This window comes from Scyliorhinus torazame, chromosome 8, assembly GCF_047496885.1.
Source record: "Scyliorhinus torazame isolate Kashiwa2021f chromosome 8, sScyTor2.1, whole genome shotgun sequence".
NCBI lineage: Eukaryota > Metazoa > Chordata > Chondrichthyes > Carcharhiniformes > Scyliorhinidae > Scyliorhinus > Scyliorhinus torazame.
Genome location: NC_092714.1, coordinates 278088766 through 278116609, shown reverse-complemented (window position 1 = coordinate 278116609; position 27844 = coordinate 278088766). Strand labels below are relative to the sequence as shown.

Here is a 27844-nt window from a genome sequence, read left to right as displayed (position 1 = left end):
GGGCAGAGGACACAGTGCGGGATGGGCAGGGGACACAGTGCGGGATGGACAGAGGGACACAGTGCGGGATGGGCAGAGGGACACAGTGCGGGATGGGCAGGGGACACAGTGCGGGATGGGCAGAGGATACAGTGCGGGATGGGCAGGGGACACAGTGCGGGATGGGCAGAGGGACACAGTGCGGGATGGACAGAGGGACACAGTGCGGGATGGGCAGAGGGACACAGTGCGGGATGGGCAGAGGGACACAGTGCGGGATGGGCAGAGGGACACAGTGCGGGATGGGCAGGGGACACAGTGCGGGATGGGCAGAGGGACACAGTGCGGGATGGGCAGAGGATACAGTGCGGGATGGGCAGGGGACACAGTGCGGGATGGGCAGAGGGACACAGTGCGGGATGGACAGAGGGACACAGTGCGGGATGGGCAGAGGGACACAGTGCGGGATGGGCAGAGGGACACAGTGCGGGATGGGCAGGGGACACAGTGCGGGATGGGCAGAGGGACACAGTGCGGGATGGGCAGAGGATACAGTGCGGGATGGGCAGAGGGTCACAGTGCGGGATGGGCAGGAGACACAGTGCGGGATGGGCAGGGGACACAGTGCAGGATGGGCAGAGGGACACAGTGCGTGATGGGCAGAGGGACACAGTGCGGGATGGGCAGGGGACACAGTGCGGGATGGGCAGAGGGACACAGTGCGGGATGGACAGATGGACACAGTGCGGGATGGGCAGAGGGACACAGTGCGGGATGGGCAGGGGACACAGTGCGAGAGACACAGTGCGGGATGGGCAGGGGACACAGTGCGGGATGGGCAGGGGACACAGTACGAGGGACACAGTGCGGGATGGGCAGGGGACACAGTGCGGGATGGATAGAGGACACAGTGCGGGATAGGCAGAGGGACACAGTGCGGGATGGGCAGAGGGACACAATGCGGGATGGACAGAGGGACACAGTGCGGGATGGGCAGGGGACACAGTGCGGGATGGACAGAGGGACACAGTGCGGGATGGGCAGGGGACACAGTGCGGGATGGGCAGGGGACACAGTGCGGGATGGACAGAGGGACACAGTGCGGGATGGACAGAGGACACAGTGCGGGATGGGCAGAGGGACACAGTGCGGGATGGGCAGGGGACACAGTGCGGGATGGGCAGGGGACACAGTGCGGTATGGGCAGAGAGACACAGTGCGGGATGGACAGAGGACACAGTGCGGGATGGACAGAGGACATAGTGCGGGATGGGCAGAGGACATAGTGCGGGATGGGCAGAGGACACAGTGCGGGATGGACAGATGGACACAGTGCGGGATGGGCAGGGGACACAGTGCGGGATAGGCAGAGGGACACAGTGCGGGATGGACAGAGGGTCACAGTGCGGGATGGGCAGAGGGTCACAGTGCGGGATGGGCAGAGGGACACAGTGCGGGATGGGCAGAGGGACACAGTGCGGGATGGGCAGAGGACACAGTGCGGGATGGGCAGGGGACACAGTGCGGGATGGACAGAGGGACACAGTGCGGGATGGGCAGAGGGACACAGTGCGGGATGGGCAGAGGACACAGTGCGGGATGGGCAGAGGGACACAGTGCGGGATGGGCAGAGGGACACAGTGCGGGATGGACAGAGGGACACAGTGCGGGATGGACAGAGGGACACAGTGCGGGATGGGCAGAGGACACAGTGCGGGATGGACAGAGGGACACAGTGCGGGATGGACAGAGGGACACAGTGCGGGATGGACAGAGGGACACAGTGCGGGATGGACAGAGGACACAGTGCGGGATGGGCAGAGGACACAGTGCGGGATGGACAGAGGACATAGTGCGGGATGGGCAGGGGACACAGTGCGGGATGGACAGAGGACACAGTGCGGGATGGGCAGAGGGACACAGTGCAGGATGGCCAGAGGACACAGTGCGGGATGGACAGAGGGACACAGTGCGGGATGGGCAGAGGACACAGTGCGGGATGGGCAGAGGGACACAGTGCGGGATGGGCAGGGGACATAGTGCGGGATGGACAGAGGGACACAGTGCAGGATGGGCAGGGGACACAGTGCGGGATGGGCAGAGGGACACAGTGCGGGATGGGCAGAGGGACACAGTGCGGGATGGACAGAGAGACATAGTGCGGGATGGGCAGAGGGACACAGTGCGGGATGGGCAGAGGGACACAGTGCGGGATGGGCAGAGGACACAGTGCGGGATGGACAGAGGACACAGTGCAGGATGGGCAGGGGACATAGTGCGGGATGGATAGAGGGACACAGTGCGGGATGGGCAGAGGACACAGTGCGGGATGGGCAGAGGACACAGTGCGGGATGGGCAGGGGACATAGTGCGGGATGGACAGAGGGACACAGTGCGGGATGGACAGAGGGACACAGTGCAGGATGGGCAGAGGACACAGTGCGGGATGGACAGAGAGACATAGTGCGGGATGGACAGAGGGACACAGTGCAGGATGGGCAGAGGACACAGTGCGGGATGGACAGAGGGACACAGTGCGGGATGGACAGAGGACACTGTGCGGGATGGGCAGGGGACACAGTGCGGGATGGACAGAGGACACAGTGCGTGATGGGCAGAGGGACACAGTGCGGGATGGACAGAGAGACACAGTGCGGGATGGACAGAGGAAACAGTGCGGGATGGACAGAGGACATAGTGCGGGATGGGCAGAGGACATAGTGCGGGATGGGCAGAGGACATAGTGCGGGATGGGCAGAGGGACACAGTGCGACACAGTACGAGGGACACAGTGCGGGATGGGCAGGGGACACAGTGCGGGATGGATAGAGGACACAGTGCGGGATAGGCAGAGGGACACAGTGCGGGATGGGCAGAGGGACACAGTGCGGGATGGGCAGGGGACACAGTGCGGGATGGACAGAGGGACACAGTGCGGGATGGACAGAGGACACAGTGCGGGATGGGCAGAGGGACACAGTGCGGGATGGGCAGGGGACACAGTGCGGGATGGGCAGGGGACACAGTGCGGTATGGGCAGAGAGACACAGTGCGGGATGGACAGAGGACACAGTGCGGGATGGACAGAGGACATAGTGCGGGATGGGCAGAGGACATAGTGCGGGATGGGCAGAGGACACAGTGCGGGATGGACCGATGGACACAGTGCGGGTTGGGCAGGGGACACAGTGCGGGATAGGCAGAGGGACACAGTGCGGGATGGACAGAGGGTCACAGTGCGGGATGGACAGAGGGTCACAGTGCGGGATGGGCAGAGGGACACAGTGCGGGATGGGCAGAGGGACACAGTGCGGGATGGGCAGAGGACACAGTGCGGGATGGGCAGGGGACACAGTGCGGGATGGACAGAGGGACACAGTGCGGGATGGGCAGAGGGACACAGTGCGGGATGGGCAGAGGACACAGTGCGGGATGGGCAGAGGGACACAGTGCGGGATGGGCAGAGGGACACAGTGCGGGATGGACAGAGGGACACAGTGCGGGATGGACAGAGGGACACAGTGCGGGATGGACAGAGGGACACAGTGCGGGATGGGCAGAGGACACAGTGCGGGATGGACAGAGGGACACAGTGCGGGATGGACAGAGGGACACAGTGCGGGATGGACAGAGGGACACAGTGCGGGATGGACAGAGGACACAGTGCGGGATGGGCAGAGGACACAGTGCGGGATGGACAGAGGACATAGTGCGGGATGGGCAGGGGACACAGTGCGGGATGGACAGAGGACACAGTGCGGGATGGGCAGAGGGACACAGTGCAGGATGGCCAGAGGACACAGTGCGGGATGGACAGATGGACACAGTGCGGGATGGCAGGGGACACAGTGCGGGATGGACAGAGGGACACAGTGCGGGATGGACAGAGTCACACAGTGCGGGATGGGCAGAGGGACACAGTGCGGGATGGACAGAGAGACACAGTGCGGGATGGGCAGGGGACACAGTGCGGGATGGGCAGGGGACACAGTGCGGGATGGGCAGGGGACACAGTGCGGGATGGGCAGGGGACACAGTGCGAGGGACACAGTGCGGGATGGACAGAGGACACAGTGCGAGGGATACAGTGCGGGATGGACAGAGGGACACAGTGCGGGATGGACAGAGGACACAGTGCGAGGGATACAGTGCGGGATGGACAGAGGGACACAGTGCGGGATGGACAGAGGACAAAGTGCGAGGGACACAGTGCGGGATGGACAGAGGACACAGTGCGAGGGATACAGTGCGGGATGGACAGAGGGACACAGTGCGGGAAGGACAGAGGGACACAGTGCGGGATGACCAGGGGACACAGTGCGAGGGACACAGTGCGGGATGGGCAGGGGACACAGTGCGGGATAGGCAGAGGGACACAGTGCGGGATGGGCAGGGGACACAGTGCGGGATGGACAGAGGGACACAGTGCGGGATGGGCAGGGGACACAGTGCGGGATAGGCAGAGGGACACAGTGCGGGATGGGCAGGGGACACAGTGCGGGATGGACAGAGGGACACAGTGCGGGATGGGCAGAGGGACACAGTGCGGGATGGGCAGGGGACACAGTGCGGGATGGGCAGGGGGACACAGTGCAGGATGGGCAGAGGACACAGTGCGGGATGGGCAGGGGACACAGTGCGGGATGGACAGAGGGACACAGTGCGGGATGGGCAGAGGGACACAGTGCGGGATGGGCAGGGGACACAGTGCGGGATGGGCAGAGGATACAGTGCGGGATGGGCAGGGGACACAGTGCGGGATGGGCAGAGGGACACAGTGCGGGATGGACAGAGGGACACAGTGCGGGATGGGCAGAGGGACACAGTGCGGGATGGGCAGAGGGACACAGTGCGGGATGGGCAGAGGGACACAGTGCGGGATGGGCAGGGGACACAGTGCGGGATGGGCAGAGGGACACAGTGCGGGATGGGCAGAGGATACAGTGCGGGATGGGCAGGGGACACAGTGCGGGATGGGCAGAGGGACACAGTGCGGGATGGACAGAGGGACACAGTGCGGGATGGGCAGAGGGACACAGTGCGGGATGGGCAGAGGGACACAGTGCGGGATGGGCAGGGGACACAGTGCGGGATGGGCAGAGGGACACAGTGCGGGATGGGCAGAGGATACAGTGCGGGATGGGCAGAGGGTCACAGTGCGGGATGGGCAGGAGACACAGTGCGGGATGGACAGAGGGACACAGTGCGGGATGGGCAGGGGACACAGTGCGGGATGGGCAGAGGGACACAGTGCGGGATGGGCAGGAGACACAGTGCGGGATGGGCAGGGGACACAGTGCAGGATGGGCAGAGGGACACAGTGCGTGATGGGCAGAGGGACACAGTGCGGGATGGGCAGGGGACACAGTGCGAGAGACACAGTGCGGGATGGGCAGGGGACACAGTGCGGGATGGGCAGGGGACACAGTACGAGGGACACAGTGCGGGATGGGCAGGGGACACAGTGCGGGATGGATAGAGGACACAGTGCGGGATAGGCAGAGGGACACAGTGCGGGATGGGCAGAGGGACACAATGCGGGATGGACAGAGGGACACAGTGCGGGATGGGCAGGGGACACAGTGCGGGATGGACAGAGGGACACAGTGCGGGATGGGCAGGGGACACAGTGCGGGATGGGCAGGGGACACAGTGCGGGATGGACAGAGGGACACAGTGCGGGATGGACAGAGGACACAGTGCGGGATGGGCAGAGGGACACAGTGCGGGATGGGCAGGGGACACAGTGCGGGATGGGCAGGGGACACAGTGCGGTATGGGCAGAGAGACACAGTGCGGGATGGACAGAGGACACAGTGCGGGATGGACAGAGGACATCGTGCGGGATGGGCAGAGGACATAGTGCGGGATGGGCAGAGGACACAGTGCGGGATGGACAGATGGACACAGTGCGGGATGGGCAGGGGACACAGTGCGGGATAGGCAGAGGGACACAGTGCGGGATGGACAGAGGGTCACAGTGCGGGATGGGCAGAGGGTCACAGTGCGGGATGGGCAGAGGGACACAGTGCGGGATGGGCAGAGGGACACAGTGCGGGATGGGCAGAGGACACAGTGCGGGATGGGCAGGGGACACAGTGCGGGATGGACAGAGGGACACAGTGCGGGATGGGCAGAGGGACACAGTGCGGGATGGGCAGAGGACACAGTGCGGGATGGGCAGAGGGACACAGTGCGGGATGGGCAGAGGGACACAGTGCGGGATGGACAGAGGGACACAGTGCGGGATGGACAGAGGGACACAGTGCGGGATGGACAGAGGGACACAGTGCGGGATGGGCAGAGGACACAGTGCGGGATGGACAGAGGGACACAGTGCGGGATGGACAGAGGGACACAGTGCGGGATGGACAGAGGGACACAGTGCGGGATGGACAGAGGACACAGTGCGGGATGGGCAGAGGACACAGTGCGGGATGGACAGAGGACATAGTGCGGGATGGGCAGGGGACACAGTGCGGGATGGACAGAGGACACAGTGCGGGATGGGCAGAGGGACACAGTGCAGGATGGCCAGAGGACACAGTGCGGGATGGACAGAGGGACACAGTGCGGGATGGGCAGAGGACACAGTGCGGGATGGGCAGAGGGACACAGTGCGGGATGGGCAGGGGACATAGTGCGGGATGGACAGAGGGACACAGTGCAGGATGGGCAGGGGACACAGTGCGGGATGGGCAGAGGGACACAGTGCGGGATGGGCAGAGGGACACAGTGCGGGATGGACAGAGAGACATAGTGCGGGATGGGCAGAGGGACACAGTGCGGGATGGGCAGAGGGACACAGTGCGGGATGGGCAGAGGACACAGTGCGGGATGGACAGAGGACACAGTGCAGGATGGGCAGGGGACATAGTGCGGGATGGATAGAGGGACACAGTGCGGGATGGGCAGAGGACACAGTGCGGGATGGGCAGAGGACACAGTGCGGGATGGGCAGGGGACATAGTGCGGGATGGACAGAGGGACACAGTGCGGGATGGACAGAGGGACACAGTGCAGGATGGGCAGAGGACACAGTGCGGGATGGACAGAGGGACACAGTGCGGGATGGACAGAGGACACTGTGCGGGATGGGCAGGGGACACAGTGCGGGATGGACAGAGGACACAGTGCGTGATGGGCAGAGGGACACAGTGCGGGATGGACAGAGAGACACAGTGCGGGATGGACAGAGGAAACAGTGCGGGATGGACAGAGGACATAGTGCGGGATGGGCAGAGGACATAGTGCGGGATGGGCAGAGGACATAGTGCGGGATGGGCAGAGGGACACAGTGCGACACAGTACGAGGGACACAGTGCGGGATGGGCAGGGGACACAGTGCGGGATGGATAGAGGACACAGTGCGGGATAGGCAGAGGGACACAGTGCGGGATGGGCAGAGGGACACAGTGCGGGATGGGCAGGGGACACAGTGCGGGATGGACAGAGGGACACAGTGCGGGATGGACAGAGGACACAGTGCGGGATGGGCAGAGGGACACAGTGCGGGATGGGCAGGGGACACAGTGCGGGATGGGCAGGGGACACAGTGCGGTATGGGCAGAGAGACACAGTGCGGGATGGACAGAGGACACAGTGCGGGATGGACAGAGGACATAGTGCGGGATGGGCAGAGGACATAGTGCGGGATGGGCAGAGGACACAGTGCGGGATGGACCGATGGACACAGTGCGGGTTGGGCAGGGGACACAGTGCGGGATAGGCAGAGGGACACAGTGCGGGATGGACAGAGGGTCACAGTGCGGGATGGGCAGAGGGTCACAGTGCGGGATGGGCAGAGGGACACAGTGCGGGATGGGCAGAGGGACACAGTGCGGGATGGGCAGAGGACACAGTGCGGGATGGGCAGGGGACACAGTGCGGGATGGACAGAGGGACACAGTGCGGGATGGGCAGAGGGACACAGTGCGGGATGGGCAGAGGACACAGTGCGGGATGGGCAGAGGGACACAGTGCGGGATGGGCAGAGGGACACAGTGCGGGATGGACAGAGGGACACAGTGCGGGATGGACAGAGGGACACAGTGCGGGATGGACAGAGGGACACAGTGCGGGATGGGCAGAGGACACAGTGCGGGATGGACAGAGGGACACAGTGCGGGATGGACAGAGGGACACAGTGCGGGATGGACAGAGGGACACAGTGCGGGATGGACAGAGGACACAGTGCGGGATGGGCAGAGGACACAGTGCGGGATGGACAGAGGACATAGTGCGGGATGGGCAGGGGACACAGTGCGGGATGGACAGAGGACACAGTGCGGGATGGGCAGAGGGACACAGTGCAGGATGGCCAGAGGACACAGTGCGGGATGGACAGAGGGACACAGTGCGGGATGGGCAGAGGACACAGTGCGGGATGGGCAGAGGGACACAGTGCGGGATGGGCAGGGGACATAGTGCGGGATGGGCAGAGGGACACAGTGCGGGATGGGCAGAGGGACACAGTGCGGGATGGGCAGAGGGATACAGTGCGGGATGGACAGAGGGACACAGTGCGGGATGGACAGAGAGACATAGTGCGGGATGGGCAGAGGGACACAGTGCGGGATGGGCAGAGGGACACAGTGCGGGATGGGCAGAGGACACAGTGCGGGATGGACAGAGGACACAGTGCGGGATGGGCAGGGGACATAGTGCGGGATGGACAGAGGGACACAGTGCGGGATGGGCAGAGGACACAGTGCGGGATGGGCAGAGGACACAGTGCGGGATGGGCAGGGGACATAGTGCGGGATGGACAGAGGGACACAGTGCAGGATGGGCAGAGGACACAGTGCGGGATGGACAGAGAGACATAGTGCGGGATGGACAGAGGGACACAGTGCAGGATGGGCAGAGGACACAGTGCGGGATGGACAGAGGGACACAGTGCGGGATGGACAGAGGACACAGTGCGGGATGGGCAGGGGACACAGTGCGGGATGGACAGAGGACACAGTGCGTGATGGGCAGAGGGACACAGTGCGGGATGGACAGAGAGACACAGTGCGGGATGGACAGAGGAAACAGTGCGGGATGGACAGAGGACATAGTGCGGGATGGGCAGAGGACATAGTGCGGGATGGGCAGAGGACATAGTGCGGGATGGGCAGAGGGACACAGTGCGGGATGGGCAGAGGGACACAGTGCGGGATGGGCAGAGGGACACAGTGCGGGATGGACAGAGGACACAGTGCGGGATGGACAGAGGACATAGTACGGGATGGGCAGAGGACATAGTGCGGGATGGGCAGAGGGACACAGTGCGGGATGGGCAGAGGGACACAGTGCGGGATGGGCAGAGGACACAGTGCGGGATGGACAGAGGACACAGTGCGGGATGGACAGAGGACATAGTACGGGATGGGCAGAGGACATAGTGCGGGATGGGCAGAGGGACACAGTGCGGGATGGGCAGAGGACACAGTGCGCGATGGGCAGAGAGACACAGTGCGGGATGGACAGAGGGACACAGTGCGGGATGGGCAGAGGACACAGTGCGGGATGGGCAGAGGACATAGTGCGGGATGGGCAGAGGGACACAGTGCGGGATGGGCAGAGGACACAGTGCGGGATGGGCAGAGGACACAGTGCGGGATGGGCAGAGGGACACAGTGCGGGATGGACAGAGGACACAGTGCGGGATGGGCAGAGGACATAGTGCGGGATGGGCAGAGGGACACAGTGCGGGATGGGCAGAGGACATAGTGCGGGATGGGCAGAGGGACACAGTGCGGGATGGGCAGAGAGACACAGTGCGGGATGGGCAGAGGACACAGTGCGGGATGGGCAGAGGGACACAGTGCGGGATGGGCAGAGGACACAGTGCGGGATGGGCAGAGGACACAGTGCACACTGTGTCCATTAACATTTCACACTCGGCCTTCTGTCTGAAACTGTCGGGAATCTGGGCACCGCAACAGAGGATCTCTGGGAAAACCGTGATGCCTGAAAACTGTGGGAAAACATTCTGTATTCTTGGAACTGAGAGAGTTATAATTGGACCGATTACATTTCAAAACTTGCCTTATAACAAAATCCTGCGAATCAATCAGCTCGCCATAATTTGATCCTTTGAGATTCCCAGAGTTTCCAACAACGGCACAGCTCCGACATCGGCAGGGAGAGGCAGACTGAGATGGATCTGATTTCGGCATGGCCTCAAACAGCTTGCTGTGGATGATATTGACTCTCGGATGCCGAGATTGGAGCGTCTGGAGAGGAAAACAATGATAGTCACCATCCAGGCATTTATGAGAAAAACAAAGCAGGGTCAGAGCTGGGGTCAGTGGTGGGATCGGGGTCAGGCAGAGGTCAATAGGTCGGGGGAACAGGGTCAGTGTAGGTTGGGGTGGGGTGGAGTCAGGGGATGGGGTATGGGGGTCAGGTGTCAGGTGGTGGGTTCGGGGTCAGGGTGTTAGTGAGGATGTGGTACTTAGATTACAGAGCATTTTTTTTAAAATGTAGAATACCCAATTCATTTTTTCCAATTAAGGGGCAATTTAGCGCGGCCAATCCACCTACCCTGCACATCTTTAGGTGTGGGGGTGAAAACCACGCAGACACGGGGAGAATGTGCAAACTCCACACGGACAGTGACCTGGAGTCGGGATCGAACCTGGGACCTCGGCGCAGTGAGGCAGCAGTGCTAATCACTGCGCCACCGTGCTGCCCTGAGATTACAGAGTATGAGTCAAACAGCTATGTGTCCCCGTCATCCTGATGCCAAATGAGATGGGTCAGGAAATCAGGGAGATCATTGGCGGGATTCTCCATTCCTCAGACTAAGTTTTGACGCCAGGGCAGGATTCGTGCAGTTCCACGACAGGCAGCCTAGCGTCGCACCCGGACCGATTCCGGCATTACGTGGAACACAATCGATTCCAATGAGAAAAGGTGCCGGATTCACCGGGTCCGTGATTGACACTCGTGAGGCTGACAAGCTGCAGCCGCACACACACATTACACTCCCCACACACACTCATCCCAGCCGCACACACACATTGCACTCCCCACACACACTCATCCCAGCCGCACACACACATTACACTCCCCACACACACTCATCCCAGCCTCACACACACATTACACTCCCCACACACACTCACCCCAGCCACACACACATTACACTCCCCACACACACTCATCCCAGCCGCACACACACATTACACTCCCCACACACACTCATCCCAGCCGCACACACTCATTACACTCCCCACACACACTCATCCCAGCCGCACGCACATTACACTCCCCACACACACTCACCCCAGCCACACACACATTACACTCCCCACACACACTCATCCCAGCCGCACGCACATTACACTCCCCACACACACTCACCCCAGCCACACACACATTACACTCCCCACACACACTCATCCCAGCCGCACACACACATTACACTCCCCCCACATACTCATCCCAGCCGCACACACACATTACACTCCCCACACACACTCACCCCAGCCGCACACACACATTACACTCCCCACACACACTCATCCCAGCCGCGCACACAGATTACACTCCCCCCACACACTCATCACAGCCGCACACACACATTACACTCTCCACACACACTCACCCCAGCCGCACACACCCATTACACTCCCGACACACACTCATCTCAGCCGCACACACATTACACTCCCCACACACACTCATCCCAGCCGCACACACACATTACACTCCCCACACACACTCATCCCAGCCGCACACACACATTACACTCCCCACACACACTCATCCCAGCCACACACACACATTACATTCCCACACACTCATCCCAGCCGCACGCACATTACACTCCCCACACACACTCACCCCAGCCACACACACATTACACTCCCCACACACTCATCCCAGCCGCACATGCACATTACACTCCCCACACACACTCACCCCAGCCACACACACATACACTCCCCACACACACTCATCCCAGCCGCATGCACATTACACTCCCCACACACACTCACCCCAGCCACACACACATTACACTCCCCCACACACTCATCCCAGCCGCACGCACATTACACTCCCCACACACACTCACCCCAGCCACACACACATTACACTCCCCACACACACGCATCCCAGCCGCACACACACATTACACTCCCCACACACACTCATCCCAGCCGCACGCACATTACACACCCCACACACACTCACCCCAGCCACACACACATTACACTCCCCACACACTCATCCCAGCCGCACATGCACATTACACTCCCCACACACACTCACCCCAGCCACACACACATACACTCCCCACACACACTCATCCCAGCCGCACGCACATTACACTCCCCACACACACTCACCCCAGCCACACACACATTACACTCCCCCACACACTCATCCCAGCCGCACGCACATTACACTCCCCATACACACTCACCCCAGCCACACACACATTACACTCCCCACACACACTCATCCCAGCCTCACACACACATTACACTCCCCACACACACTCATCCCAGCCGCACACACACATTCCACTCCCCACACACACTCAACCCAGCCGCACACACACATTACACTCCCCCACACACTCATCCCAGCCGCACACACACATTCCACTCGCCACACACACTCACCCCAGCCACACACACATTACACTCCCCACACACACTCACCCCAGCCACACATGCACATTACCCTCCCCACACCCACTCATCCCAGCCGCACACACAATACACTCCCCACACACACTCATCCCAGCCGCGCACACACATTATACTCCCCACACACTCATCCCAGCCTCACACACACACATTACACTCCCCACACACACTCATCCCAGTCGCACGCACACATTACACTCCCCACACACACTCATCCCAGCCGCACACACACATTACACTCTCCACACACACTCATCCCAGCCGTACATACACATTACACTTCCCACACACACTCATCCCAGCTGCACACACACATTACACTCTCCACACACACTCATCCCAGCCGTACATACACATTACACTTCCCACACACAGTCATCCCAGCCGCACACACACATTACACTCCCCACACACTCATCCCAGCCTCACACACATTACACTCCCCACACACACTCATCCCAGTCGCACGCACACATTACACTCCCCACACACACTCATCCCAGCCGCACACACACATTACACTCTCCACACACACTCATCCCAGCCGCACATACACATTACACTTCCCACACACACTCATCCCAGCCGCACACACACATTACACTCCCCACACACACTCATCCCAGCCGCACACACACGTTACACTCCCCACACACACTCATCCCAGCAGCAGATACACATTACACTCCCCCACACACACTCATCCCAGCCGCACACACACATTACACTCCCCACACACACTCATCCCAGCCGCACACACATATTACACTCTCCACACACACTCATCCCAGCAGCAGATACACATTACACTCCCCCACACACACTCATCCCAGCCGCACACACACATTACACTCCCCACACACACTCATCCCAGCAGCAGATACACATTACACTCCCCCACACACACTCATCCCAGCCGCACACACACATTACACTCCCCACACACACTCATCCCAGCCGCACAAACACATTACACTCCCCACACACACTCATCCCAGCCGCACGCACACATTACACTCCCCACACACACTCATCCCAGTCGCACATACAGATTACACTCCCCACACACACTCATCCCAGCCGCACACACACATTGCACTCCCCACAGACACTCAGCCCAGCCGCACACACACACTGCACTCCCCACACACTCATCCCAGCCGCACACACACATTACACTCCCCACACACACTCAGCCCAGCCGCACACACACTGCACTCCCCACACACTCATCCCCGCCGCACACGCACATTACACTCCCCACACACACTCATCCCAGCCGCACACATACATTGCACTCCCCACAGACACTCAGCCCAGCCGCGCACACACACTGCACTCCCCACACACTCATCCCAGCCGCACACACACATTACACTCCCCACACACTCATCCCAGCCGCACACACACATTACACTCCCCGCACACATTACACTCCCCGCTCTCACTCATCCCAGCCGCGCACACACATTACACTCCCCACACACACTCATCCCAGCCGCACACACACATTACACTCCCCACACACTCATCCCAGCCGCACACACACATTACACTCCCCACACACTCATCCCAGCCACACACACACACAGCACTCCCACACACACTAATCCCAGCCGCACGTACACATTACACTTCCCACACACACTCATCCCAGCCGTACCTACACATTACACTCCCCACACACACTCATCCCAGCCGCACACACATTACACTTCCCACACACACTCATCCCAGCCGCACACACACATTGCACTCCCCACACACACTCATCCCAGCCGCACACACACATTACACTCCCCACACACACTCATTCCAGCCACACGCACATATTACACTCCCCACACATACTCATCCCAACCGCCCACACACATTACACTACCCACACACACTCATCCCAGCCGCACACACACATTACACTCCCCACACACACTCATCCCAGCCGCACACACATTACACTCCCCGCACACACTCATCCCAGCCGCACACACATTACACTCCCCACACACACTCATCCCAGCCGCACACACACATTACACTCCCCACACACACTCATCACAGCCGCACACACACATTACACTCCCCACATACACTCATCCCAGCCGCACACACACATTACACTCCCCACACACACTCATCCCAGCCGCACACACACATTACACTCCCCACACACACTCATCCCAGCCGCACACACACATTACTCTCCCCGCACACACTCATCCCAGCTGCACACACACATTACACTCCCCACACACACTCATCCCAGCTGCACGCACACATTATACTTCCCACACACACTCATCCCAGCCGCACACACACATTACACTCCCCACACACACTCATCCCAGCCGCACACACACATTACACTCCCCACACACACTCATCCCAGCCGCACACACACATTACACTCCCCACACACACTCATCACAGCCGCACACACACATTACACTCCCCACACACACTCATCCCAGACGCACACACACATTACACTCCCCACACACACTCATCCCAGCCGCACACACACATTACACTCCCCACACACACTCATCCCAGCCGCACACACACATTACACTCACCGCACACACTCATCCCAGCCGCACACACACATTACACTCCCCACACACACTTATCCCAGCCGCACACACACTTCACACTCCCCACACACACTCATCCCAGCCACACACACACATTACACTCCCCACACACACTCATCCCAGCCGCACACACACATTACACTCCCCGCACACACTCATCCCAGCCGCACACACTCATTACACTCCCCACACACACTCATCCCAGCCGCACGCACATTACACTCCCCACACACACTCACCCCAGCCACACACACATTACACTCCCCACACACACTCATCCCAGCCGCACGCACATTACACTCCCCACACACACTTATCCCAGCCGCACACACACTTTACACTCCCCACAGACACTCATCCCAGCCTCACACACACATTACACTCCCCACACACACTCACCCCAGCCACACACACATTACACTCCCCACACACACTCATCCCAGCCGCACACACACATTACACTCCCCACACACACTCATCCCAGCCGCACACACTCATTACACTCCCCACACACACTCATCCCAGCCGCACGCACATTACACTCCCCACACACACTCACCCCAGCCACACACACATTACACTCCCCACACACACTCATCCCAGCCGCACGCACATTACACTCCCCACACACACTCACCCCAGCCACACACACATTACACTCCCCACACACACTCATCCCAGCCGCACACACACATTACACTCCCCCCACATACTCATCCCAGCCGCACACACACATTACACTCCCCACACACACTCACCCCAGCCGCACACACACATTACACTCCCCACACACACTCATCCCAGCCGCGCACACAGATTACACTCCCCCCACACACTCATCACAGCCGCACACACACATTACACTCTCCACACACACTCACCCCAGCCGCACACACCCAATACACTCCCGACACACACTCATCTCAGCCGCACACACATTACACTCCCCACACACACTCATCCCAGCCGCACACACACATTACACTCCCCACACACACTCATCCCAGCCGCACACACACATTACACTCCCCACACACACTCATCCCAGCCACACACACACATTACATTCCCACACACTCATCCCAGCCGCACGCACATTACACTCCCCACACACACTCACCCCAGCCACACACACATTACACTCCCCACACACTCATCCCAGCCGCACATGCACATTACACTCCCCACACACACTCACCCCAGCCACACACACATACACTCCCCACACACACTCATCCCAGCCGCATGCACATTACACTCCCCACACACACTCACCCCAGCCACACACACATTACACTCCCCCACACACTCATCCCAGCCGCACGCACATTACACTCCCCACACACACTCACCCCAGCCACACACACATTACACTCCCCACACACACGCATCCCAGCCGCACACACACATTACACTCCCCACACACACTCATCCCAGCCGCACGCACATTACACACCCCACACACACTCACCCCAGCCACACACACATTACACTCCCCACACACTCATCCCAGCCGCACATGCACATTACACTCCCCACACACACTCACCCCAGCCACACACACATACACTCCCCACACACACTCATCCCAGCCGCACGCACATTACACTCCCCACACACACTCACCCCAGCCACACACACATTACACTCCCCCACACACTCATCCCAGCCGCACGCACATTACACTCCCCATACACACTCACCCCAGCCACACACACATTACACTCCCCACACACACTCATCCCAGCCTCACACACACATTACACTCCCCACACACACTCATCCCAGCCGCACACACACATTCCACTCCCCACACACACTCAACCCAGCCGCACACACACATTACACTCCCCCACACACTCATCCCAGCCGCACACACACATTCCACTCGCCACACACACTCACCCCAGCCACACACACATTACACTCCCCACACACACTCACCCCAGCCACACATGCACATTACCCTCCCCACACCCACTCATCCCAGCCGCACACACAATACACTCCCCACACACACTCATCCCAGCCGCGCACACACATTATACTCCCCACACACTCATCCCAGCCTCACACACACACATTACACTCCCCACACACACTCATCCCAGTCGCACGCACACATTACACTCCCCACACACACTCATCCCAGCCGCACACACACATTACACTCTCCACACACACTCATCCCAGCCGTACATACACATTACACTTCCCACACACACTCATCCCAGCTGCACACACACATTACACTCTCCACACACACTCATCCCAGCCGTACATACACATTACACTTCCCACACACAGTCATCCCAGCCGCACACACACATTACACTCCCCACACACTCATCCCAGCCTCACACACATTACACTCCCCACACACACTCATCCCAGTCGCACGCACACATTACACTCCCCACACACACTCATCCCAGCCGCACACACACATTACACTCTCCACACACACTCATCCCAGCCGCACATACACATTACACTTCCCACACACACTCATCCCAGCCGCACACACACATTACACTCCCCACACACACTCATCCCAGCCGCACACACACGTTACACTCCCCACACACACTCATCCCAGCAGCAGATACACATTACACTCCCCCACACACACTCATCCCAGCCGCACACACACATTACACTCCCCACACACACTCATCCCAGCCGCACACACATATTACACTCTCCACACACACTCATCCCAGCAGCAGATACACATTACACTCCCCCACACACACTCATCCCAGCCGCACACACACATTACACTCCCCACACACACTCATCCCAGCAGCAGATACACATTACACTCCCCCACACACACTCATCCCAGCCGCACACACACATTACACTCCCCACACACACTCATCCCAGCCGCACACACATATTACACTCTCCACACACACTCATCCCAGCCGCACAAACACATTACACTCCCCACACACACTCATCCCAGCCGCACGCACACATTACACTCCCCACACACACTCATCCCAGTCGCACATACAGATTACACTCCCCACACACACTCATCCCAGCCGCACACACATATTACACTCTCCACACACACTCATCCCAGCCGCACAAACACATTACACTCCCCACACACACTCATCCCAGCCGCACGCACACATTACACTCCCCACACACACTCATCCCAGTCGCACATACAGATTACACTCCCCACAGACACTCAGCCCAGCCGCACACACACACTGCACTCCCCACACACTCATCCCAGCCGCACACACACATTACACTCCCCACACACACTCAGCCCAGCCGCACACACACTGCACTCCCCACACACTCATCCCCGCCGCACACGCACATTACACTCCCCACACACACTCATCCCAGCCGCACACATACATTGCACTCCCCACAGACACTCATCCCAGCCGCACACACACATTACACTCCCCGCACACATTACACTCCCCGCTCTCACTCATCCCAGCCGCGCACACACATTACACTCCCCACACACACTCATCCCAGCCGCACACACACATTACACTCCCCACACACTCATCCCAGCCGCACACACACATTACACTCCCCACACACTCATCCCAGCCACACACACACACAGCACTCCCACACACACTAATCCCAGCCGCACGTACACATTACACTTCCCACACACACTCATCCCAGCCGTACCTACACATTACACTTCCCACACACACTCATCCCAGCCGCACACACACATTGCACTCCCCACACACACTCATCCCAGCCGCACACAAATTACACTCCCCACACACACTCATCCCAGCCGCACACACACATTACACTCCCCACACACACTCATTCCAGCCACACGCACATATTACACTCCCCACACATACTCATCCCAACCGCCCACACACATTACACTACCCACACACACTCATCCCAGCCGCACACACACATTACACTCCCCACACACACTCATCCCAGCCGCACACACACATTACACTCCCCACACACACTCATCCCAGCCGCACACACATTACACTCCCCGCACACACTCATCCCAGCCGCACACACATTACACTCCCCACACACACTCATCCCAGCCGCACACACACATTACACTCCCCACACACACTCATCACAGCCGCACACACACATTACACTCCCCACATACACTCATCCCAGCCGCACACACACATTACACTCCCCACACACACTCATCCCAGCCGCACACACACATTACACTCCCCACACACACTCATCCCAGCCGCACACACACATTACTCTCCCCGCACACACTCATCCCAGCTGCACACACACATTACACTCCCCACACACACTCATCCCAGCTGCACGCACACATTATACTTCCCACACACACTCATCCCAGCCGCACACACACATTACACTCCCCACACACACTCATCCCAGCCGCACACACACATTACACTCCCCACACACACTCATCCCAGCCGCACACACACATTACACTCCCCACACACACTCATCACAGCCGCACACACACATTACACTCCCCACACACACTCATCCCAGACGCACACACACATTACACTCCCCACACACACTCATCCCAGCCGCACACACACATTACACTCCCCACACACACTCATCCCAGCCGCACACACACATTACACTCACCGCACACACTCATCCCAGCCGCACACACACATTACACTCCCCACACACACTTATCCCAGCCGCACACACACTTCACACTCCCCACACACACTCATCCCAGCCACACACACACATTACACTCCCCACACACACTCATCCCAGCCGCACACACACATTACACTCCCCGCACACACTCATCCCAGCCGCACACACTCATTACACTCCCCACACACACTCATCCCAGCCGCACGCACATTACACTCCCCACACACACTCACCCCAGCCACACACACATTACACTCCCCACACACACTCATCCCAGCCGCACGCACATTACACTCCCCACACACACTTATCCCAGCCGCACACACACTTTACACTCCCCACAGACACTCATCCCAGCCGCACACACACATTACACTCCCCACACACACTCATCCCAGCCGCACACACACATTACACTCCCCACACACACTCACCCCACCCTCACTCCCACTCCACCCTCACCCTCCTCTTCCCCACACCACCCTCTCCCCCCTCACCCCCACACCGCCCTCACCCCCCCTCACCCCCACACCCCCATACCACACTGACACCCCCTCACCCCCACACCACCCTCACCCCCACACCACCCTCTCTCCCCTCACCCCACACTGCCCTCACCCCCTCTCACCCCCACACCTCCCTCACCCCCACACCACCCTCTCCCCCTCACCCCCACAGTCCTCACCCCCAACACCCCCACACCACCCTCACCCCCACACCACCCCCCTCACCCACCTCACCACCACCCTCACCACCACCCTCACCCCCCTCACCACAACACCACCCTCACCCCCACACCACCCTCTCCCCCTCACCCCCCTCACCCCTACACCACCCCCTCACCCCCCTCACCGCCATCCTCACCCCCCTCACCACCACCCTCACCCCCCTCCAGCCCCCTCCCCGCCACCCTCACCCCCCTCACCCCCACTCCACCCTCACCCTCACCCCCACACAACCCCCGCCCCCACACCACCCCCGCCCCCACTCCCATTCACCCTCACACCCACCCCCCTTACTCCCACACCCCCCTACCATGACCCTCACCCCCACATCACCCTCACCCGCCCACCCCCACACCACCCCCCTCACCCACACACCACCCTCACCCCCCCCTTCACTCCCACACCACCCTCACCCCAACAGCACCTTCACCCTCAGACCATCCCCCGCCCCCCCCCCCCCCCACCCCCCCCTCCCACCCTTAGACCACGTGTCCTGACTTGCGGACCTGCTGGTTTGGGGGTTCCTTCTGGTGTCCCCCACCCCAGTCACAGCCGCAGCCAGAGCCCGGGGTGCAGGTCAGCGATGAGAATGATATTGTGATGGACGGGAGCCATCAACCCAAGACCCAGGACACCCCTGTGCTCGAGTCTGGGGACGACCCTGACTTCTCGTCACAACTTCTCCAACACCCTCCACCATCCCAGAGACACTCACCTCGGCGGGGCAGCTTAGTGCAGAGGCTCCTGCGACACTCTTAGCTGCTGCGATACAGCAGGTGGAGGTCGGAAGTCCCGAGGGGGCAGGCGTCTGGCGGGTTTCGGGCTTCTGGAACAGACAGTCCATCGATTGCGGAGATGCCGTCACCGAGCCAGGGACTATACGAGGGGTTGTCAGCGACCATCCAGTACCTGCAGGAGCAGGAGGAGGCGTCGGGCATGCATGGCTCCCAGGCCTACACCACACGGGTGGTGTCCACGGTGAAGTCTTGGCTGCGATGGTTTTGGCTGTGGATCAGCCTGTCCAAGGCCTGGGGCAGTCCGTGCAGGCGGGGGCCGAGGCCCAGGGCAGGGCTACCCTCTCACAGGCAGCCATGTGCCAGAGCCTGCTGGAGATTGCAGCGGTGCTCCTCAGCGTGGCCCAGCTGGTGCAGCCGCAGGGCATCCCCCAGGGCTGCAGCGACCAGCGGGAAGGCCACCATTGCTGGTTGTATTCCAATATCCATTGTCTGCAGGGGGTTGAAGGCTGGCATCTTAGCTTGGCGCGTGCCCCCGACCCAACCAGGTCCCATGGGCTGCATGGTGCCCACGGTTGGCACTGCGTACTTTGCCCCCACATGTTCTCCCTCCACTCTCTCCCATCCCCCCACCCCTGGCCCCGTTGATGCCCGGCAACCTGGGGGCCTCTGGCCTGGTGTCCATCCCTGCTGCCAGGGGTACCGTCGGCTCATGCTGACCATGCCAGTGGTACGCTCCCACCCACACATCCGGAGGCCCCCTAGAGGGGCTACTATGGCCATTGCCCTTGTGCGGGCCGCATGATGCCCTGCTGGTGGGTGGCGGTTACTTTAGGGGGGTATGAGGGAAGGTAGGATGCGGGGCGGGGGTTGGGAGCACCTATATGGCTGGTGTCATTCTGCAGAACTAGGGGCTGGGGTGGGTGGTCAGTGGGATGTACAGCAAGATGGCTGCCTTGCAGGCCGCAGCAATGGCAGTCTGTGCCTGGACACCGCCCCAGTCCAGTGGTGGGTCACCCCGACCCCATGGTCCTCCCCCTGTCACGCCCCCACCCTGGCCAGTGTCCTGCCCGGCAGCCCACAGTCACACCTCTCCATGTCCTACCTCCCCTCTCTCCCTCACCAGTCACGGTGCCTGTTTCTCGGTTTTTAAAAGCAGAAGTGAACCTCACCGTCAGACATTCGCTGTGGTGGAGGCGGAGGCTCCGGAGAATACCGGGTCAGGCCCGCTAATGATTTGCCAACTGCGTTCACTGTACGTGCGGAGTGGAACGTGGAACGCATTGAGACCGCTGTCGAGGCGACGGAGAATTCCGATCTGGTGCCTCCCACGAGTCCGGCGTCAAAACCGATTCCCCGCACAATCGCGTTTCCTCATTCTGCTGTCAGCTGACACTCCTCCGGCGGTCCACCGGTCCCTGGCGGGCATAGGGAGCTCCTGGGCCGGGTGCAACCTCCTCCAGCGGAATTCCGCCCAAGTCTTTCACAGCAGTGAGGGTGGATTTCCGTATAAACTGCAATTGTGTCACCGAGGTTATTGACACTCTGACATATTGTGTTGGGTTACCCGTATAACCCTCTCCCACTTTCCATCAATCAAATCTTAATCCAAAGGGTGGCATGTGACATTTGGAAAGATTCTAAGGAGAGCATCACCTTGCGCTCGGGAATGTCAAAATAGCAAAGCCGTTTAGCTCACTTGCTTTCTCCCCGAACTGTAAAACAGCAGTGACTGGGGAAGGGAAACATATACAGACAGCAACAGTTAAACCTGCTTACCTGGAGCATATTGGCCAGGAAATACACAAATAAATGAATGAGAACGATTGTGAGAGGATCAGAATAAGAGTTTTGTTTGAGTTTTGCTACAGGTACTGTCATTTCGTTCCAGGGATCTGTATTCAGTGGTTAGCACTGCTGCCTCAGAGCACCAGGGACCCAGGTTCAATTCTTGCCATGAGTGACTGTGTGGAATTTGTACTTTCTCCCCCTGTCGGCGTGGGTTTCCTCCGGGTGCTCCGGTTTCCTCCCACAGTCCAAAGATGATGTAGAGATGCCGGCGTTGGACGGGGGTGAGCACAGTAAAAAGTCTTACAACACCAGGTTAAAGTCCAACAGGTTTGTTTCAAATCACTAGCTTTCGGAGCGCTGCTCCTTCCTCAGGTGAACCCGGCTCTAGCTGCCGATAAGCCCCGGAGAATTGCCGGGTCCGTGGCCGCGCCATGCTTCACGGCGGTGGCTGCTGGCGGATCCAACCCACGAGATAGTCCCACCCTTCGGCCGGCCAGTGCGCGCCGGACTTCGCCCCCCCCCCACCCCCCCCACCCCCACAGTGCCCCCAGCCACAAATAATGTCCCCCCTTACCCGTGCATCGGCCCTCCCCCGACTGTTGCAGCGCTGGACTGAGTCCGCAGCCGCCACGCCGATTTCCCGATGGGTGAGACCCCACGTGAACTCGGCCGGTCGGGGGTGGAGCATCGGGGGGTGGGCCTCAGCCACCGCTTTGGAGGAGGCGGAGCATTGCAAAAACGGCACCACCCCTGATTACATCGAAAACTTGGATTCTCCAGCTGATCACCGAACGTGATTTCGGCGTCGGAGACCGGAGAATTCCATCACCCCCCCTCTGCATAAAATGAATGTGAGGAAGTCACATCCCTCTGCACAGTGGATTCATACCTTTATAAAAACGCCAGTCCCACTCTGCAAAGATACAAGGATGGATCTGTGAGAAATGGAAAGATGTCATCGTGATTTAGGACGGACCCTCACTCTTGCTGTGCACCGACGGGGCCAGGGTTGTGGGGATGGGGGAGGGGGAACTTGCAAGGGCAGAGTCCGCAGTGCCAGGCTGTTGGACCTGGTTGGGCAAAGGGCCCCGAGTGTCTGCAAAGAGAACCTGGCATTGTCTTTAATGTTCCTCATCAGAAAACGCAACCATTTTGAAGGGTCCCTGGCTCTAACACTGCCTTATATGGAAACCTCCCAAACCCCTCCGAGGACCAGAACAGCAGACCACCACCTTCAAGTTCCCCTTCAAATCACACACCATCCTGACTTGGAAATATCTCACCAGTTCTTCAGCATTACTGAGTTAAAATCCTGGAATTTCTGCCCGAGCAGAGCAGTGCTCCTGACCACACAGACTGCCAAGATTAGCTCAACAACACATCTGGTGAAATAATATTATTTGAGATGTAATTTTTAATGTCAGTTTAACTTACCAGCCACCACAAAAGGACCTCCCGGGGAATATTCTCATTATTACTAGTCAATTGTGGCTGAATACTTGAATTAAATCTCCTGTCGAACCAATGGGAGATGCCTCGATCTGAGATACAGGTCTCACAACTGCAAGTATTCTTCAGACACAATGGTTCCTCCTTCACTAGCCTATGGCTGTAGATAAAGTATGTGGGAGACACAAAGCAACAGATGACAAGGAAAGACTTTATCCTTTTGTGAAATTTCTTTCTGAAATGACAGACCATGGTGCAGTTCAGCTGGCGATCTCTCAGCTCCTGGTAAAATCTCGCTGAATGCTGAGGGATCTTCAAAAACTATCATCTCCGATGGTTCATTTCATCCTTGAACAATATTCTGAGCTGAAAGTTTTAAAGTATAAGAGAATAATTTAGTTAGTTAGAATGACTAACAAAACGAGATTATTTCGCTGTCAGGCACACGAAAGCACTGCCTGCATGTTCGTGTCCAAGTCACTCACCATCCTTACTTGAACCATATCGCTGTCGTTGAGTCTCTCCCTAACAGCACGGTGGGTGTACCTACACCTCAAGGACTACAGCGGTTCAAGGCGGCTCACCACCACTTTCTGAAGGGCAATTAGGGATGGGCAACAATTGCTGGCCTGACCAGCGACATCCACACACCATGAAAAAATGAAAAAAAACGATCCCTCTTCCCTATAAAACAAAGGGGGCGCGATTCTCTGCTCCCGCGCTGGTTTGAAGAATCGCTGGGCGCGCCATTTTTCCCCGAGACGCCGGTCCAACGCCGTCCCGGGATGCACCCAAGCGGCGAGAACGGCCCGGTCGCGTTCTGCGCGGCGCAGGCCGGAGAATCGCCCAGGACACCCAAAATGGCGATTCTCCGCTACACCCACTATTCTCCGGCCCGGATGGGCCGAGCCGCCTGCCAAAAAACGACGGCTTCCCGCCGGCGCCATCCACACCTGGTCGCTGCCGGCGGGAACAGCGCGGGAACGCTGGGGGGGCGGCCTGTGGGGGGGGCGAGGGAGGTTCTTTCACCGGGCTTGCACTCAAAAGGGGTCTGGCCCGCCATCGGTGCCCACCAATCGGCGAACCGGCCTCTCTGAAGGAGGACCTCCTTTCCTCCGCGCCCCACAAGATCCATCCAACATCTTCATGCGGGGCGGCCTCGGGGAGGACGGCAACCACGCATGCGCGGGTGACGCAAGTTACGTGGCGCCGGCCGCGTCATTTAAGCGGCGCCGCCCGGCGCGCACTGACGCCGCTGCTTTCGCGACACGCCCCCTCAAGTTTCTCGCAGCCCCGATCCTAGCCCATTTTCGGGCCCTGAATCGGTCGAGATCGGGGCCGTTTCGCGCCGTCGTGAACTTCGACGCCGTTCACGACGACGTGGGCACTTATTCGCGGGAGCGGAGAATCACGCCCAGGGTTCCTGCAACTTACTGTGAACAATGTTAAGGAGGGTGTCATTATGATTGGCCAAATCCATAAAACCAAAGATACAGGAGCAGAATTAGGCCATTCGGCCCATGGAGTCTATTCCACCATTCAATGATAGATGATATTTTCCTCATCTCCATTCTCCTGCCTTCTCCCCGTAACCCCTGATCTTCAGATTAATCAAGAAATCTCCTTATTAATCAAGAACACCAGATTTGTGCTTGAGGTGCTGTTACTACAAGGCTTCAGACCAGGAGCTGGAAGGTGGAATTAGACAGAATAGTTCTTCCCGAGAACATAAGAACTAGGAACGGGGGTCAGCAATTTAGTCTCTCGAGCCTGCTCCACCATTCAGTATGATCATGGAATCTCATCCTGGCCTGAACTCCACCGTCCTGCCCGTTCTCCATAACCCTTCAACCCATTCCCAATTAAAAATCTGTTGAACTCCTCCTTAAATTTACTCACTGTCCCAGCATGCACCGCACTCTGGGGTAGCGAATTCCAGATTCACAACCCTTTGGGAGAAGTAGTTTCTCCTCATCTGTGTTTTAAATTTGCTATCCCTTATCATAGAATCCTTACAGTGCAGAAGGAGGCCACTTGGCCCATCGAGTCTGCACTGGCCCTCTGAAAGAGCCCCCCTCCCAGGCCCAAACCCCCCACTATAAATGCCAAAATTCCATTTGCTTTCTTTATTACCTGCTGTACCGGCATGCTCGTTTTCTGACTCGTGCACAGGGACACCCAGATCCCTCTGCATCGGAGCTCCCCGAAGTCTATCCCCATTTAAATAAGAAGTTGCCTTTCTATTTTTTCAACCAAAGTGGATGACCTCACACTTATCCACGTTAAACTCCATCTGCCGCATTTTGGCCCACTCTCCTAACTTATCTATACCCATTTTGTAAGGTTCTTATTTCCTCTTTGTAACTTACTGTCCTACCTATTTTAGTGTCATCTGCAAATTTGGCAATAGAATCTTCTATCTCAGTATCCAAGTAAATAGCTGGGGCCCAGGGACCGAACCCTGGGGCCCAGGGACCGAACCCTGGCGCCTGAGGACCGAACCCTGGGGTCCAGGGACCGAACCCTGGGGCCTGAGGACCGAACCCTGGGGCCCAGGGAGCGAACCCTGGGGCCCAGGGACCGAACCCTGGCGCCTGAGGACCGAACCCTGGGGTCCAGGGACCGAACCCTGGGGCCTGAGGACCGAACCCTGGGGCCCAGGGACCGAACCCTGGGGCCCAGGGACCGAAACCTGGGGCCTGAGGACCGAGCCCTGGGGCTCGAGGACTGAACCCTGGGGCACAGGGACCGAACCCTGGGGCCTGAGGACCAAACTCTGGGGCCCAAGGACCGAACCCTGGGGCCTGAGGACCGAACCCTGGGACCTGAGGACCGAACCCTGGGACCTGAGGACCGAACCCTGGGGCCCAGGGACCGAACCCTGGGGCCCAGGGACCGAAACCTGGGGCCCAGGGACTGAAACCAGGGGCCTGAGGACCGAACCCTCTGGCCCCCCACTCGTTACATTGTGCCACCCAGAAAAAGACCCATTTATCCCGACTCTCTGTCTCCTGGCCGTCAGCCAGTCTTCGATCCAAGATGATAAATTACTCCAAATCCCATGTGATCTAATCTTGTGATTTAACTTCTGTGCGGCACCTTATCAAACGTCTGCCGGAAGTCCAGATATACATCTACAGGATCCCATTATAATTACTCAAGATGGCGCCAGAGCGTGGCGACTCTCTGCGAGTTCTCCCCACAGATCCTCTCCCTTTTATCACCGTTCCAACCTTTTAAAACTCAATTCTAACACTTATATA

General features: G+C 59.0%; 1 protein-coding gene across 6 annotated transcripts in view; it reads right to left on the bottom strand.

The window, feature by feature from the left end:
• Positions 1-27844, bottom strand: part of st3gal8 (ST3 beta-galactoside alpha-2,3-sialyltransferase 8) — a 154987-nt gene that overhangs the window by 48335 nt on the left and 78808 nt on the right. For all 6 annotated transcript variants that reach the window (XM_072515398.1, XM_072515400.1, XM_072515399.1 and 3 more), the window contains 2 exons: positions 24567-24947; positions 10015-10202 (listed from right to left, as the gene is read on the bottom strand). In XM_072515398.1, coding sequence (XP_072371499.1) covers positions 10015-10202; positions 24567-24833 — 455 coding nt within the window. In that variant the 5' untranslated portion in view covers positions 24834-24947. The remainder of the gene's footprint in view (positions 1-10014; positions 10203-24566; positions 24948-27844) is intronic.